General features: G+C 42.8%; 1 protein-coding gene across 1 annotated transcript in view; it reads left to right on the top strand.

Annotated features, from left to right (window-relative positions):
• The first annotated feature begins 1117 nt into the window (after positions 1–1117).
• The window catches only part of cdh7 (cadherin 7), an 83340-nt gene continuing 70731 nt past the window's right edge, over positions 1118–13726 (top strand). Inside the window, exon 1 of the mRNA XM_022748755.1 lies at positions 1118–1354. Within this exon, the coding sequence (XP_022604476.1) occupies positions 1118–1354 (237 nt within the window). The remainder of the gene's footprint in view (positions 1355–13726) is intronic.

Genomic DNA, 13726 nt, shown 5'->3' with positions numbered 1-13726 from the left:
TCCCTCGCATGTGCTCAGGCCGACAAAACAAACTGCTCGGGAGTAGAGGTCAGGAGCGCTCGGGCCATCATGCTGCTGACAGCTCAGATTTATTTTTAATCTCAGTGATGAGAGCTCGCCATCACAGATCATGTGGCTTGTTAGCGTTAGAGTGGCGATTCCTACCCCCCCCCCCCATCCCCTCCCTCCTCTCCCTCTCCCCTCCCGCCACCCATTACGCCATGATCTTATACGAAGGAAAATATGACAAAATAACGACCTTGGTGAGGTAAAGCCCAGATAATTGGGAGGCAGCTGAATGGCGTTTGATTGTTATTCCGTGCAGCCGCTGTTGTTTCATTCGCTCTGCAATCTCTTTGCTTATGTGCGTTGAAAAAGCCGGGTCACACACACACACACACACACACACACCCCTTATTAACAGTTTGACCTCACCCACTTTCTCTGTTATGTGTGTGTGTGTAGGTGAGAGTGTGTATGTCAAGGACGTTGTGCTGATTGTATTTACTATTCTATTCATTTTTGCTTTTCTTTTTTTTTTTTTTTTTTGACCAATTTCCTCATGATTGGTGAAAAATGTCATTATGGTTGCATCAGCAGGCCCATCACTCCACGTCTAAAGTGACAGCGGTCACACGGGCAATTTTGCTGACAGTACTTTCTCTCTTCTCTCCTCTATGTCTTTGTCTCTCTCCTTTTTTTTTCATTTTACCCCTCCCTCTCTCTCTCTCTCTCTCTCTCTCTCTCTCTTCTGATAGGTGCCAATTATACAGCCCGTGTGTTGAAGCCTCCCCGGCCGCCATTGACCCTGTTAGCCAGCTTTAATGTCAACTCCCCGGCTCCAAAGTGGAGGGAATTACCCCACTTTTAGTCTCCAATGAGGAAAAAAGAAGAGCAACACAGCAAAATGCAGAGCTTGACTCTTTTTCAACCCACGCGCTCGTTTCAGTGTCTGACTGCTCTTGCTTTCTGGTGAAACACAGGGTCAGGACTGTGTGGATAAAACCCTGAGGGTTTTGACATTTCAGCTTTTCTGTCCTTTTTTTTTTTTTTTTTTTTTTTTTTTTTTTTTAATTTTTCTCTTCTGGCCTCAGTGCTTTTTTGGAGGGGGGCCCAGATGATGGGGTGGTGTTGCTCAGGCATATGCAGAGCCCTGGCTCTCCTGGCACTCCTGCTTCCCTTGCAGGAGAGGGGCTGCTGGGGGCTGAATCCCAGCTCTGGGGATCTGGAGAGGTCCCCGCACTCAGATCCAGACCCCTGGGACGTCCTGCACAGGCACAAACGCAGCTGGGTATGGAACCAGTTCTTCGTATTGGAGGAGTACACAGGAAATGAACCGCTCTATGTTGGCAAGGTAAGTGATCTTTGGCTGTTTGTGGGTCAGCATTAGCATGGCTCAACAATGCATTGTTTCATGCACAAAAGAGTGCATTTGCAGAAACAATAATCTTCGACTGAACCTTTCCCCTAGTTTAAAAAACAAAACACCTTGTGATAAACTGATCCCCACATACCCTATTTTTTGTAGGTCTATTGCACCTGTATGGAAATACACATATCAATAACCTCTTAGCAGAAGGACCTGCAAAATCTGGGACACAGCAGAGTTTTACAGAGTTGTATATATTCCCATTGCCCTATATAATGTTAAACAAATGAAGAGACAGAACACAGACAGTGTGGGAGGGTATTGTGTATTTCATTCCAGCCAGGCTGAAGTATGCGCTTGTACAAATGTACAGTTTTAGTTTAGAGGCTGTTGCACGACATGACAAGGTAATTTGCATCCTAATCAGCCCCCAGAAAAAAGGAGATATATGTGTCTTTGTGTAGTCGGTGTTCTGCCAAGGTGCAAGCAGATAGACAAAAGTAATGCATGTTTTGGTGGGGAGGTGTGAAAGCCTCCCAATGACATTTAAAGAGAGGCACAAATGACACGGTTAACGCGAGGGTGCACTCATAAAGTGACTGCGAGGTAACGCTGCTGTTCTGTTATGGATCACATATCCTCAGGTCGACACCACGAGAAACAACACAAAAGCAAACTGCATCAAAAATGTAAATATGTTTAAACAACATATGGTTAAAATGACCTTGTGTTTGCTTACAGCTCCACTGTAGCGTGTTGATGAACCGTTCAAGTGCTTATATGTTTCCTGGAAATGTTAAATGTGGAGGTACAAAGTGTTGCTGAAGTACACCTCATGCTGAAAAGCACGTTTGAGAGGATAATTTAACAAGGCAAGTTATGAAGCAAAGTTTATACACAAAGGAGTTTTTACATTTACTCATTTGGCAGATCCTATTATCCAAAGTAGCTTTTACATAAAGCAATAAAACTCCTAACTACTTTATAGACAAATCCCTCGATATGCATCGACACTACAGAAACCGAATCAATGTGCTTAGTTATATTCCACTTCTGGAGGTAACTAGTAACTACAGATGCCAGTTAAATGTAGTTTAACAAGTACAACACAATATTTCTACTTGAGATGTACTATAAAGTAGAATAAAACTTGAAATACTCCACTTAGATACATTGTACCACTGAAAACAACTAGTGAGAACAGGTGTTAAATCAGTGTAGTGGAGTAAAAAGGAAATGATTTCCATCATAAATACAGCGAAGTAGATGTAGAAAGTAGAATAAAATGAAAAAAACTGAAGTAAAATAATAATTCAAACTGTAAAAAGCACAGTATTTAGTGGAAGTGTAATCAAGCTCCTCATAATTTACTCCATTACATTCTACCACTGAAAACCAACAGTAAATACAGGTGTTAAATCAATGTAGGGGAATAAAAAAAGGACATTAGTTCCATCACAAACAGAGGAGTACAAGCAGGAAGTAGAATAAAATGGAAATACTCGAGTGGAATCAAGTACCTCAAAATGTACTTCAGTGCGGCAGCTGAATACTTGTACTGAGTCAAAGTGCACTATTGGTAATAAAAATTAAAAAAAACCTGGAAACCGCTGAAAACAACTGGTGAAAACAGGTTTTAGTAAAAAAAAAAATAAAAAAGGATGTTATTTCCTTTAGAAATACAACAAAGTAGAAGTTTATTCAAGTGAAATCCAGATACAAGAACCTCAAATCTCTACTGTGATCTAAGATCCACCACCTCTGTGTTTGTTTTTGTCCTTTTTAATGTCTGATATTAATGTTGAAGCTGCCTGTCGTAAAGTCATTGGTTTACACCACAGGGTTCGGTGTGCACAAATGTTGCCCCCCCCTCTCCCCCACAGCTTTCAGCACCACAGTGTAAATGGACAGCTCCTGCCTGGAAAATGGCTCTAGCGTGTTGCGGGTGCAGGGCCAGATGGGTCTTGGATAGCTCTCTAGATCCCTGTTATCTTGGAGAATTTTCTGGTCTTATTATGAAATTAGTTTTCATCTTTCCGCTCATCTGCAGGATAATCATTCTCATCTGCATGTATTTGCTGGGTCTGCCTCTCACAAGCCCATTTCCTTGCTGCCTCTGAACTGGATTATCGTCTCCAGCTGGAATTAGGGTACATTTCACTGTCCTTTTGTTCTCCTCTGTTTTCTTTTTTTGCCAGGGGGATGTTGGGGAGAGAGGGGGGGAAGCATCTAAATCAGAATGAGCATATTTGTGACACTACTTGAGTTCAGCTAAAGGTCATTTCTCGTCCGAGCATCCAGTGGTGTCTTAAAATACTATCGGACATCTCATCTCATATATCTGACGAGGGAGGGGAGGGAGCAGTATTTATTTATCTGTTTTTATTTTACGCTCGTGAACATCTGCGCTGTGTTGACTCTGATTCAAATGTTTCGCCCTCGTCCTGTGTTGTGCCCATTTGAAAGTTAAAGAAGAGAGGCCGGTACAGTTGGATTTCGAGTGCTGCTTTTTCTTTTACACATGCTTGTGTCTGATTGCTTTTCTTGTTAGTAAATCCCAGAGGACGTGAGCAGACTGATTACTTATTCATAGATGTGGAGAGATCTGCTTATCCACATGGAATATACACAAACTCATTCATTTGCTAGGCCTTTTTCTAACAGGTAGTCACACACACACACACACACACACACATACATATATATATTAATATATTTATTGATTGATTGTATTTTGTCTGGAATCTGTGGCTTTATAGTTGTAGGGCCGAAAGTCGAGGGAAAACATGGCATCAGACATGTAAAAAGTCAGACCGGCTACATCTTTACATCTGACCTCGTGCCCGAGCTCAAGTCGAAACCCTTTCAGAAGTATGAAAAATCAGATTCATTTACTCCCCCGCGGGCAGAGCAGGCTGCCTGGGAGCTTGAGGAGCTGTCACATTATTTGTTCCCTTAGATCATAGTTGTCACATAGTGTGTGTTCGCTGTGGTATCACAAGGGCACGCTGCTGCTGCTGCTGCTGCTGCTGCTGCTGCTGTAAAAAAAAACGTCCGGGCGGGACACCCTGACCTCCTGACTCAGTGTGAGCGACGGGGAAGGTCCCATCATGTCAACAAAATGACCTTACTCGAAATGAATTCTTAAAATAAAAAAACTTTAAAAAAAAACCACAGAAGCAGCCGGATCTAATTTTTCATACTCAGCTCTAAAACTTTCAAGCAGGTTTGTAGGCAAAAAAAAAAAACACTAGAGTGACACGACCAGTAATTTCTCCTGTCAGATGCATCCGGGTATCTAATATGGCAGACAATAGGACTCTGTGTCCAAACAAAGGCACAGTCGCTGCACAATTTGGTCATTTGTTTGGCTGGAAGCAAAGGGAAATATGATATAGTCAGGAAATAGGAAGTCATCACTTTGGCCTGGCTGTTCCCTTTGCATCTGCAGTCTGCTCGGCTCTAATGCATTCTGTCACATTCTGAATTTCACAACCAAATGTCTCATTATTCCTTGGCACTCTGCCTCGGGTAATTGTACTGGCCTGGAATCAGCTTGCAGTCGCATCGAGCCCTGCGGAAACATACATACATTTTTATAAGAAGCACAAACTTACACAGCGTTCCCCCGCCGCAAAAATTGGTGACGCACATATTTAAACAAAACAGAAAAAAAAAAACGCCAGAGCAACTCATCCACTTAACAAACACTTAGCGGTAAACACGGTGTGATTAATGACTTCGTTCATGTGGCTAAATATTTGCATGCGTTTAAAACGTGCCAGTCTGCGGCTCCTGCTGAGTAAGTGATATTAGTCGGCGTGCCATTCTGCATCACGTAAAGGCGGCGAATCAATGTTTAGATCTTCCTCTCCTTCGCTTTTACTCTTTGGAGTATTTTTCCCTCTATCTAATAACTTTTGTAAAGCTACTGCTACAAGCTATTAAGGACTTTATACATATATAGATCTGTTTATGTTCGAGTGAGCGGAGAAATCCTGAGCCTCTGAGGCAGAGTGGTGCTTCACATCACAGGAGGTACGAGCGCACAGACACAGCCCTTATGCTGAATCTCACTTATTTATAGAGATGTCTTCAAAACTGGCAGTCTGACTAACCATCCGAGTAATGGATGGACTTATTTCACCTTATAATTCAGGCTGCATGCGGGCGGCATTAGCTGCTACACTCACAAAGGGATTTCTTTCAGCGCAAAGAAAAGAAGCTCAATGAGGAGTGAGACGATGGAAAAACATCTTTCGGTGGAAGAATCTCTTGTCGGATCTTCAAGTGTGACTGGGGGGAGGGGGAGGGAAAGGGTGAGGTGGGGGTGGGGTGACTTGTCCCAAACGTTGCAGCTTCTTCGCAACAAGTGTTCATGTTTGATCGTATTTATTTTGGACATTTTTCATCTCTGACCCGGTAGCAGGAACCCGGCGCTTCGCTTGACAGTAACTCAGTTTAATAATCAAACAATGTGCGTCATGTGCATCATGTGCATCAGGGATAGTCCCGCAGATAATTACACCGGAGGGAACATCACGTTTTTACTATGCAAGCTACTTCATTAGCATTCCATTAGATGTTCACTGTCAAATGGGTTAGAATCATAGAGCACGGGGCGTTGCTGCAAAGGTCATCCTCAATAGCATCTGCTCGCGCTCGCTGGTGCCGCAAACACGCCGTCGCAGCTGGGGAGTGGTGAGAGCAGCATGTTGAGCCGGAGAGGAGGGTGATTTAAGCTGACAGTGGTGGTGGTGGGGGGGTGCATCATACACACTGTACCAGGGACAAGCGCTCGCAGAAGGGGGGAGCTCATGAGGGATCCTGGGGGCCTCTTCTGGGAGAGCGGGAAAGCCTTTATCTGAGCCAGGGAATCAAAGAGGCCGAAAACAGCAGCGTAAACTAGACCAGAGGGTAGTTATCAGCAGGGGCAGGGGAGAGGACAGAGGAGGAACGTTGTTTACACTTGCACTCTCTCAAACATATCAGGGGGCAAGGCTGCAGTCAACATCAGCGGGGCAGTTTTTTTTTTTCTTTTCAGATGAAGTCCAGTAAAGTTTAAGTCCAGAAGGAGGTCAGGACAAAGTCAAGACTGTGGAGCGTAAAACTGAGACTGATTCAACACCGAAGCAGCCAGTAAACCGCATGTGTCTCCGTCTCAAGATACTACAGAGCTTCAGCAGAGACGTAGCTCTGCTTATACGTCTTATTATCTACCCTCCTTAGCTAGCTAATTATTGCAAAGGGAGTCACTGGGGGAAACATCAAGCTGAGGCCTCGCTCACACCTCTTCATTCATTTCTACTGACGCCCTGGTCCGGGAAACTGTGATGAGTGTTTTATCTCTTTATGTACAAATACATATATACGATAATATCGTGATAGCAGATGTGAGTCCTTGTGAGTCAGTTGATCTAGTTTCCTTTTCACTACCCATGAAGTATAACTGCTCTTTTTCTACACTCCTGTTTGAGTCTAAATGGACAAAGGTAAAGATGAATTTGACTGAGAGTGTCACATTTGTCTATAGAAATCGTGTCTGAATTCAGCCAATCACGGTGCACCCACACGGGTGTTTCCAGGTGGAAGTAATATGGCAGAAAATAATATGGCAGCAAACGACACAGAGCCTGAGGGTTACACTTTTAAACGTAAGCGTTGGGTTTCAGCTCAGTTGAAAATGTGTTGTCAAGGTCGCTAGGCAACAGGAGCGTTGCTTTGTGATGTAAAAAGTGAGTGAAACTCGTCTATGGGCGCAGACCGTCTCATTTCAGTTCAGGTTAGGCCTCCGAGTCGGGACGTGGCTTACGCACTAATTAAGAATGATACAGGTGTAATCTGTCCTGCCCTCTCACTCTGCATTAAAACTAAGAGAGACCGAGGGAGCTGTCAGTCAATCACGGATTTTAGATGTCCGCACGGTCCTGTGAAATGTCCAGCATCAGTGAAAACACCTGAGTGGCTCGACTGTGCAGCTGCTTCAGCACACACATTTTAAAGCCAGTGAAGTCCAGCGTGGCCCTTTTAAAGAAATAACTCTCAAATTGGAAAACTTTAAAAAGATGCACGGAAAGAACCGCAGCTCAACGTTTCAACCGCAGCGTCCTAAAGAGCCGAAGAGACACCAGATATTTGGTTCAGTGATTTACTTCTCATATGTTTGCACTTATTACAGAGGCTGTTTGTCTTTTAGTGAGGTTATTATTCCGAGCCTGGATTTACTCGCTGTCCTCTTGTCTCACCCCTCGGCGAAGTTCTTCAAATTTATGTTGCTCTGATGACGGCTTTGTAAAAACAGAGGTGCATCATTCTGGCGTCTGGATTTACTGTATGAGATAAACCTTCTTTCTCGTAGCGAGTGATATTCAAACTTAATTAAATATTAAGGGATATGGTGAGAGCAAAGGGAGTTGTGAAGTAGTTTGAAGTTGTGTATTTTATGTTTTTCGGTTTCCTCTTTTATGTGCCTTTTTTTTTTTTTTTTTTGTCTGAATATTTGGTTGCTGAAGTTTCCTGAAGTGCTGATGTATTGAATTTTTCGACATCCCCAACAGGTCTGATGTTGAATAATTCAGCAGAGGTCCTGAGTCTGTGCTGAGAGTATAGACATACTATGAATACACACAAAAAGTGAAGTTTTTCGATCTCTATTTTTTTCCTCTACAAAGTGGATAACAGGTGGCCTGGAGACTATTGTGTTTGGTATAACAGTGGTATCAGGCATTCTTCTCCACTTCACTGAATAATATAAGCATGGCGAGGGGCTCGACTGGATCCAGGCAGTTCATGTATAACAAAGAGGTTGGTTAAATGTCTGCTACTTGTTCGCTCCCTAGAAGGTTTTGTGGTCTTTTTGTTTTTTTTGTTTTTTTAAAGAAGAGGCGGGGAGACCGTTTACCTCTCTCTGAAGTATAACTACGTATTTAGTCGGCTGGAGAGCAGGAAGGACGTGATGTGAGAGGCAGAGGAGAGCGCTGTTGGTCAGGGGTACTTCTCCCCGACTCGTAATGAGGCATTATAGACGAGTGCTCGTTTTTCTTCACGGACTGACTAATTGCATCTCACGTGGATGTCTGAATGAAATGAGAGCAGTTTGATTTCAGTGTGTCTGAAATGGGCTTTTATGCTGAGGCGGCAGCAGACGAGAGATTTGAGATGTTACAAATGTTTCCTTAAGATAAACCGAGATATCGAGTTTCTCTGTTGTTTCTCCGTTTACTCCAGGTGCGTTCAGACGGTTGCTCGTTGTGTCAGGTGTGTTTTTCAGATTGATTCATTATGTGTTACCTTCTGCGGCTTATGGGACCTCAGGTTCAACATCTATCAAAAAAAAAACAAAAAAAACAAAAACGCCATTGAATTTGACTCTTAACCGACACCGGAGCGCCGCGGTAATCTGATTATTACCCACTTTCAGCTGTAGTCTCATTTCAGAAACATCAAGTTTCCCTTTTTCAGGTTACAGGAGGAAGAGTAATCTGGTTATAACGCGGATAAATCTGTGAAGGTGAAACCTGATTATTCAGCCGTTGTACAGTGTAACCACATCCCCGTTTCTTGGCGTTGTTGCATGTAACACATAAAAACCCATCTCCTGTTGGCAGTAATTATTCGCCATAACAAACCGGTAGTTAGACTGAGATCAGTCGTGCACTTCGGGGCTGTTCTGACGTCAGAGCAGTTTTAGGGAGAGGGTGGAGGAGGAATATATATAAACGAGTTATACGACTTTTCTCACCTTAACCTGATTACGCTCAGTAATGTGTGTATGTGTCCACGTCGGATGTGTCCAAATTGCTGCTCTGCTAAAGTAACCTGAAGCCTTCTACCTCCTCTCCTCCCCCCATCCTCTCCCTCCCTACCTCACACACTCACACTCACTTTTTATCCAACCCCAACCCCCACACTCTCCTCTAGACATTCGCCATCCAATGCATGAAGGGACCCTAATATGCTAAAACCGGGGATGCATTGGCCACCTCTCACTGTAATTAAATTCAGTCATAATGAATCATAGCCCCCTAATCCTAAAACAGGCTATATTTCCACAGGGAGGAGAAATGACCTACATGTACTGGAAAAGCTCTTAGTGTAGCCTTTTCTACTACAGCTTCTTTACTTGGCGTCCGCTCTGAAAATATGACAAACACACACATAGAAGACTCACTTTGAGCCGTGTTGAAAGTAAATGACTGGTGCGGCGTGCTTATTTCCATATCAGTGCTGTTCATTTATATATATATCACACAGGGCGTAGTTAACTAAATCAGGTAGCGGCTTCAAAGGGAATCCTCAGCGAGTGGTGTCACGGTTTGGGAGTATTTCTTAACAATGCGGTCAAGTCTTTTATTTTTTGGTTGCAGCTAATTCTTTGTGACTTCAGCAGCGATGTCACACGCAGCGGCTCATTGCTCCGTGGAGAAGAATCTGTGCGTAGTAACTCAAGGCAATTAGGGGTATTGTATGAGCCCGTCATCGGACTAATGTCGGTGATTCACAACCGTGCCGCCGTACCTTTTGCTCTTGGTGGTGTATTTTTCTCATTTGCAGACCGTGTTGGTTGCAGCCCAAGATACTGTCACCGATTCATTGTGTTAAAAAAAAACAAAAAACAAACTTGGCAGCAGGAGAACACGGAGATAATGTGTACTTTGTTTTGAGTGGCCACGGACGGAATATAAATAGTGCACCGGGGTTGCGATGGCGGGGAAGTCTGCTAATTGCGATTTCTATCTTTGTTTCTGGTGCTTGAAATATTGTGTTGAATTCATTACGGTCTTTCTTTTTCTTAATTGCACATAGTCACTAATTGCATTATATAATGTAAAATTTAAGCTTTTAATTCAAGCTTTTATTCTTGCCTGATAATTGGCCTCCGCTATCAATCACATGGAACTGGAAAACAGCTTTTTCAATCCGGGGCGGACTGGATGGTGTTTTTTCCGTAAATAATAAACTCTCCCCTTCTGCATGTCTTTTTTTATTGAGTAATAAAACTAAGGCTCTGTATTCACCTGTTATTACCATGTTTATCTATATCTGGATACGTTATCTGGATAATCACGATCAAATCAGTGGATCTCTGCGTTTACATTGGTGTGAATAAGCATTCTATAAACGCCTTCGTCTTTTATCCCTGGATCAATATTTACAAGGTACAAGGTGCTTGAAACAACTTCATCTTCTCCGTCTTAGTTCAGCTCGTTAGCGCGTACGCTAACATTTGCTAATTAGCAGTAAAAGAGAAGTCGTCCAACCGAGGAAACTAAAGGATCCGACGGAAAAAAGATAGACAATATTTATTTCGAACCCCAAAATACGCTTCATCCCGACAGCTAGAAAACAAGTGGACAGTGGGCAAGAAACTAAGTAAATACCCTATGGCGACAACTACACAACACCTTCATCTACAGATTAACTAAATGATGATGGCTGGTGAAAGTCTAGCCAGGGGGAGCTTGTAGTACTTTGTTGGAGGCTGTTTTATTCAGAGGCAGAGCTTAACAGACAAATGATCTAGTAAACAATCAGAATGCAAAGAGTGACCTTTGCTGCTCTCTTTCCTCATCTGAGGTACAGGCACGGCTGTAAAAGCATGATTACTCGATTCAGGACCTGGATGCTCCACTGAACAAAACTAACCCCCCCCCCCCCCCCCCCCCCCCCCCCCCCCCCCCCCCCCCCCTTTTACTGATTCCACATGACTGATTTGGGAAATTTGATCCAGTTAGGCTCAGACATCGGGAGCCCAAGGCTAATTCATAAAAAATATAACCACAATAACTGCATTGAAAAGAGCTGGTGGCTGAATCGATGTCCGTTTCTTTTCATTCTCTTACGCTGCAAAGCATTCATTCATTTTTCAGGGACAGCAGAGATATGTGGATCTTTGGCTGGAGCTGAATATGTTTAATAATCTTTCTTTGCCTTTTTGTGCTGGGTTGTAGTTTTTTTTTATTTTTTTTTTTATGTGCATTAAAAATCAAGGACAATTTCTGAATATGAAATTTAAGCATGTCATTTGAACTTTCATTTAAATGGCACGTTCATAACGAACAACAGAATGTGTCTATGATCCCTGTCTTCTGTTTTTTGCCCTTTTCTTTTTTCCTACATTATGACTTTAAGTCATCTTTATTCAGGCCCAAAAGAGGGCAGGACAAAGTGCCCCCCACCCTCCTCCATTCGGACCAAATCTCATCCCCTTTTCATCCCGTTTCTCCCCTGCCAGTGGATATAACTTTAACACATCTGAAATTCAGTGAAATTTAGTGGCTCCAGAGAAGTTTGAGGGATTTCTGTGATGATATCCTGTTCTTGGAACCCGGCCCATTCATTTTCTATGGAGGGAGATGAGTTCATAGTCTGACAGTGTTAAATTATGCCGGGAGGGGGTGGGGGGGGGCTAAGGCTATGCAAAGACTATGGGATGATTCAGAGATGGATTGGGCGATGATCTAAGGTTGTTATTGAATTTGGCTGCTGATATCCCTCAGAATGAAGAATGGAGTCAGGAGAGTGATTTGCTCTTTTTCTTGGTGCGAGACTAAATATATTCACTACTGCAGGGATTGTGTACACATCAAAAGTCTTCCTTCCCAAAGGCCCTCTCATGTTGGGGTTTAATAAGGTATTTTATTGTTTGAAGTAGTACTGCTTGTTTGAGTTGTTTATAATCCCTTTGGATCGTAGCAGCACAGTTGGTAGTGTAAAAGAGATGGCATTATCCTCGTGTTTACTTTTCTTCCTCGCCGGTACCCGGCTTTTCGGTTACATTTTCTAATCCAGGTGGGCTGTTTCATTCCTTTTTTTTTTTATTCTTTTTTATTTTTTTTCCCTCCGAAGAACTGAAGGAGGGCTGGAGTCACAGGGCTCGGGGTTCTTTCAGCGGCAGCGGTGAGCAGCGGACGTGTTTTTGTTGGTTGTGGTATGTGGCTGCCGCACAGAGAATGAAAGGTAAATAGAAAGGCGGAACGAGGTAACAACAACGCCGTGTATAACAGCAATGTATGTGTAGGTCAAAGTAATCATGTGGAGGAGCTCGCGTAACACAAGCGCAGTCCTTGAACGTCTCACGGTATGGGTGTGTTAGCTCCGCTGGATTGAGTCAGACTGTTTCTCTGTAGTCTCTCAAAAAAAAAACTACTTTACAATCCAATGAAACTGAAAGTCAGAAAGTTCTTACAGTGCTTTTTTGAGGCTTTTGCATTTTTTTTTATTTTTGCCTCCTGAAATCCCTGCAACTAGAAGAATGCTGTCCGGTTTCATCAGCGACGACGGGGTCAGAGGTCAAAACCAGACGACTCTCTGGAAACCAGCTTCCTTACTGGAGAAAGTTAGAAGAATAAAATGAATAATGTGTTAAAAATGTTGACTTGTAATTTTAAAACTTTACTACAGGTGATCACAAATTAACAGAGAATATTTATTTTCTGTTGCAGTTTTACTTCTTGTTCAGTTTTTGTTTTTTTTTCTTGCAATTATTTTTGAAAGGCTGTTGCACATTCAGTCATTTTCTGGCACAATAATTATATTATAAAAAAAAATAAATAAAAAAACTTGGAAAGGACCTGTATTTGGTTTCAGGTCTTAAAAGATGCCAAAAAAACAAACAAACAAACAAACAAACAAACATACAATGGAAACATCTGCAGCTATTTCAACGTTCAGTTAATCACTGAAGCCAGTCGTTTATTTTCAGCATCTCAGTTGTGACGATTTGCTGCTTTTCTTTGCTTTTTGTGACAGTGAACACTTTAAATTTTGCATGAGGAGTTTTATTTATCTTCTGGATGAAAATAGAGAAAAAAAAAACTCTCCAGGTTGATCAATAATAAAATAACAGTTAGTAGCAGTCCTATTTATTGATTCTTTTTATTTATTTTTGGGGGGTTTTAAAGTCTAAATACTCAGTTTACAATTGTAGAAGACTAAGATAGCAGCAGCAGCAGCAGCTTGTATTTGACTCTAATGGGAAGAAATCTGTGTCGATGGTTGGAAGGGACGTCTGAACTGTTATGCAGATGGAAAATGTGAGCACCTAAAGGAACTCAGAAGTATTATTTTTACGTTGCTTTTCTCTTGTGTGAGACAATTGAAAGCTTCGGTTTGGACGCAGAACATCGGAGGGGTACAGAAGGAAGGCGCGTGTTGCTGAGTCATGCACTTCTGCTGTGAGCCGGAGTCACGGACCGCAAGGAGTCGTGACATCCACACGTTGCCCACAACTTTTGCTGACTCTTCCTGTCTTGGCCTCGGGGTCTTTTCCAGCAGACGGTGGCGCGTACAGCCGAGATGTCACGCTCACCCTGCTGCTGTCTGGGGGACTTAGGGGCAGCGGCACGGCAAACAGGG

Source organism: Seriola dumerili, unplaced genomic scaffold (assembly GCF_002260705.1).
Source record: "Seriola dumerili isolate Sdu_G_001 unplaced genomic scaffold, Sdu_1.0 BDQW01000129.1, whole genome shotgun sequence".
In the NCBI taxonomy this organism is placed as follows: Eukaryota; Metazoa; Chordata; class Actinopteri; order Carangiformes; family Carangidae; genus Seriola; species Seriola dumerili.
The sequence above is the reverse complement of the archived record's forward strand: the minus strand, read 5'-3'. Positions and strand labels throughout refer to the sequence as shown.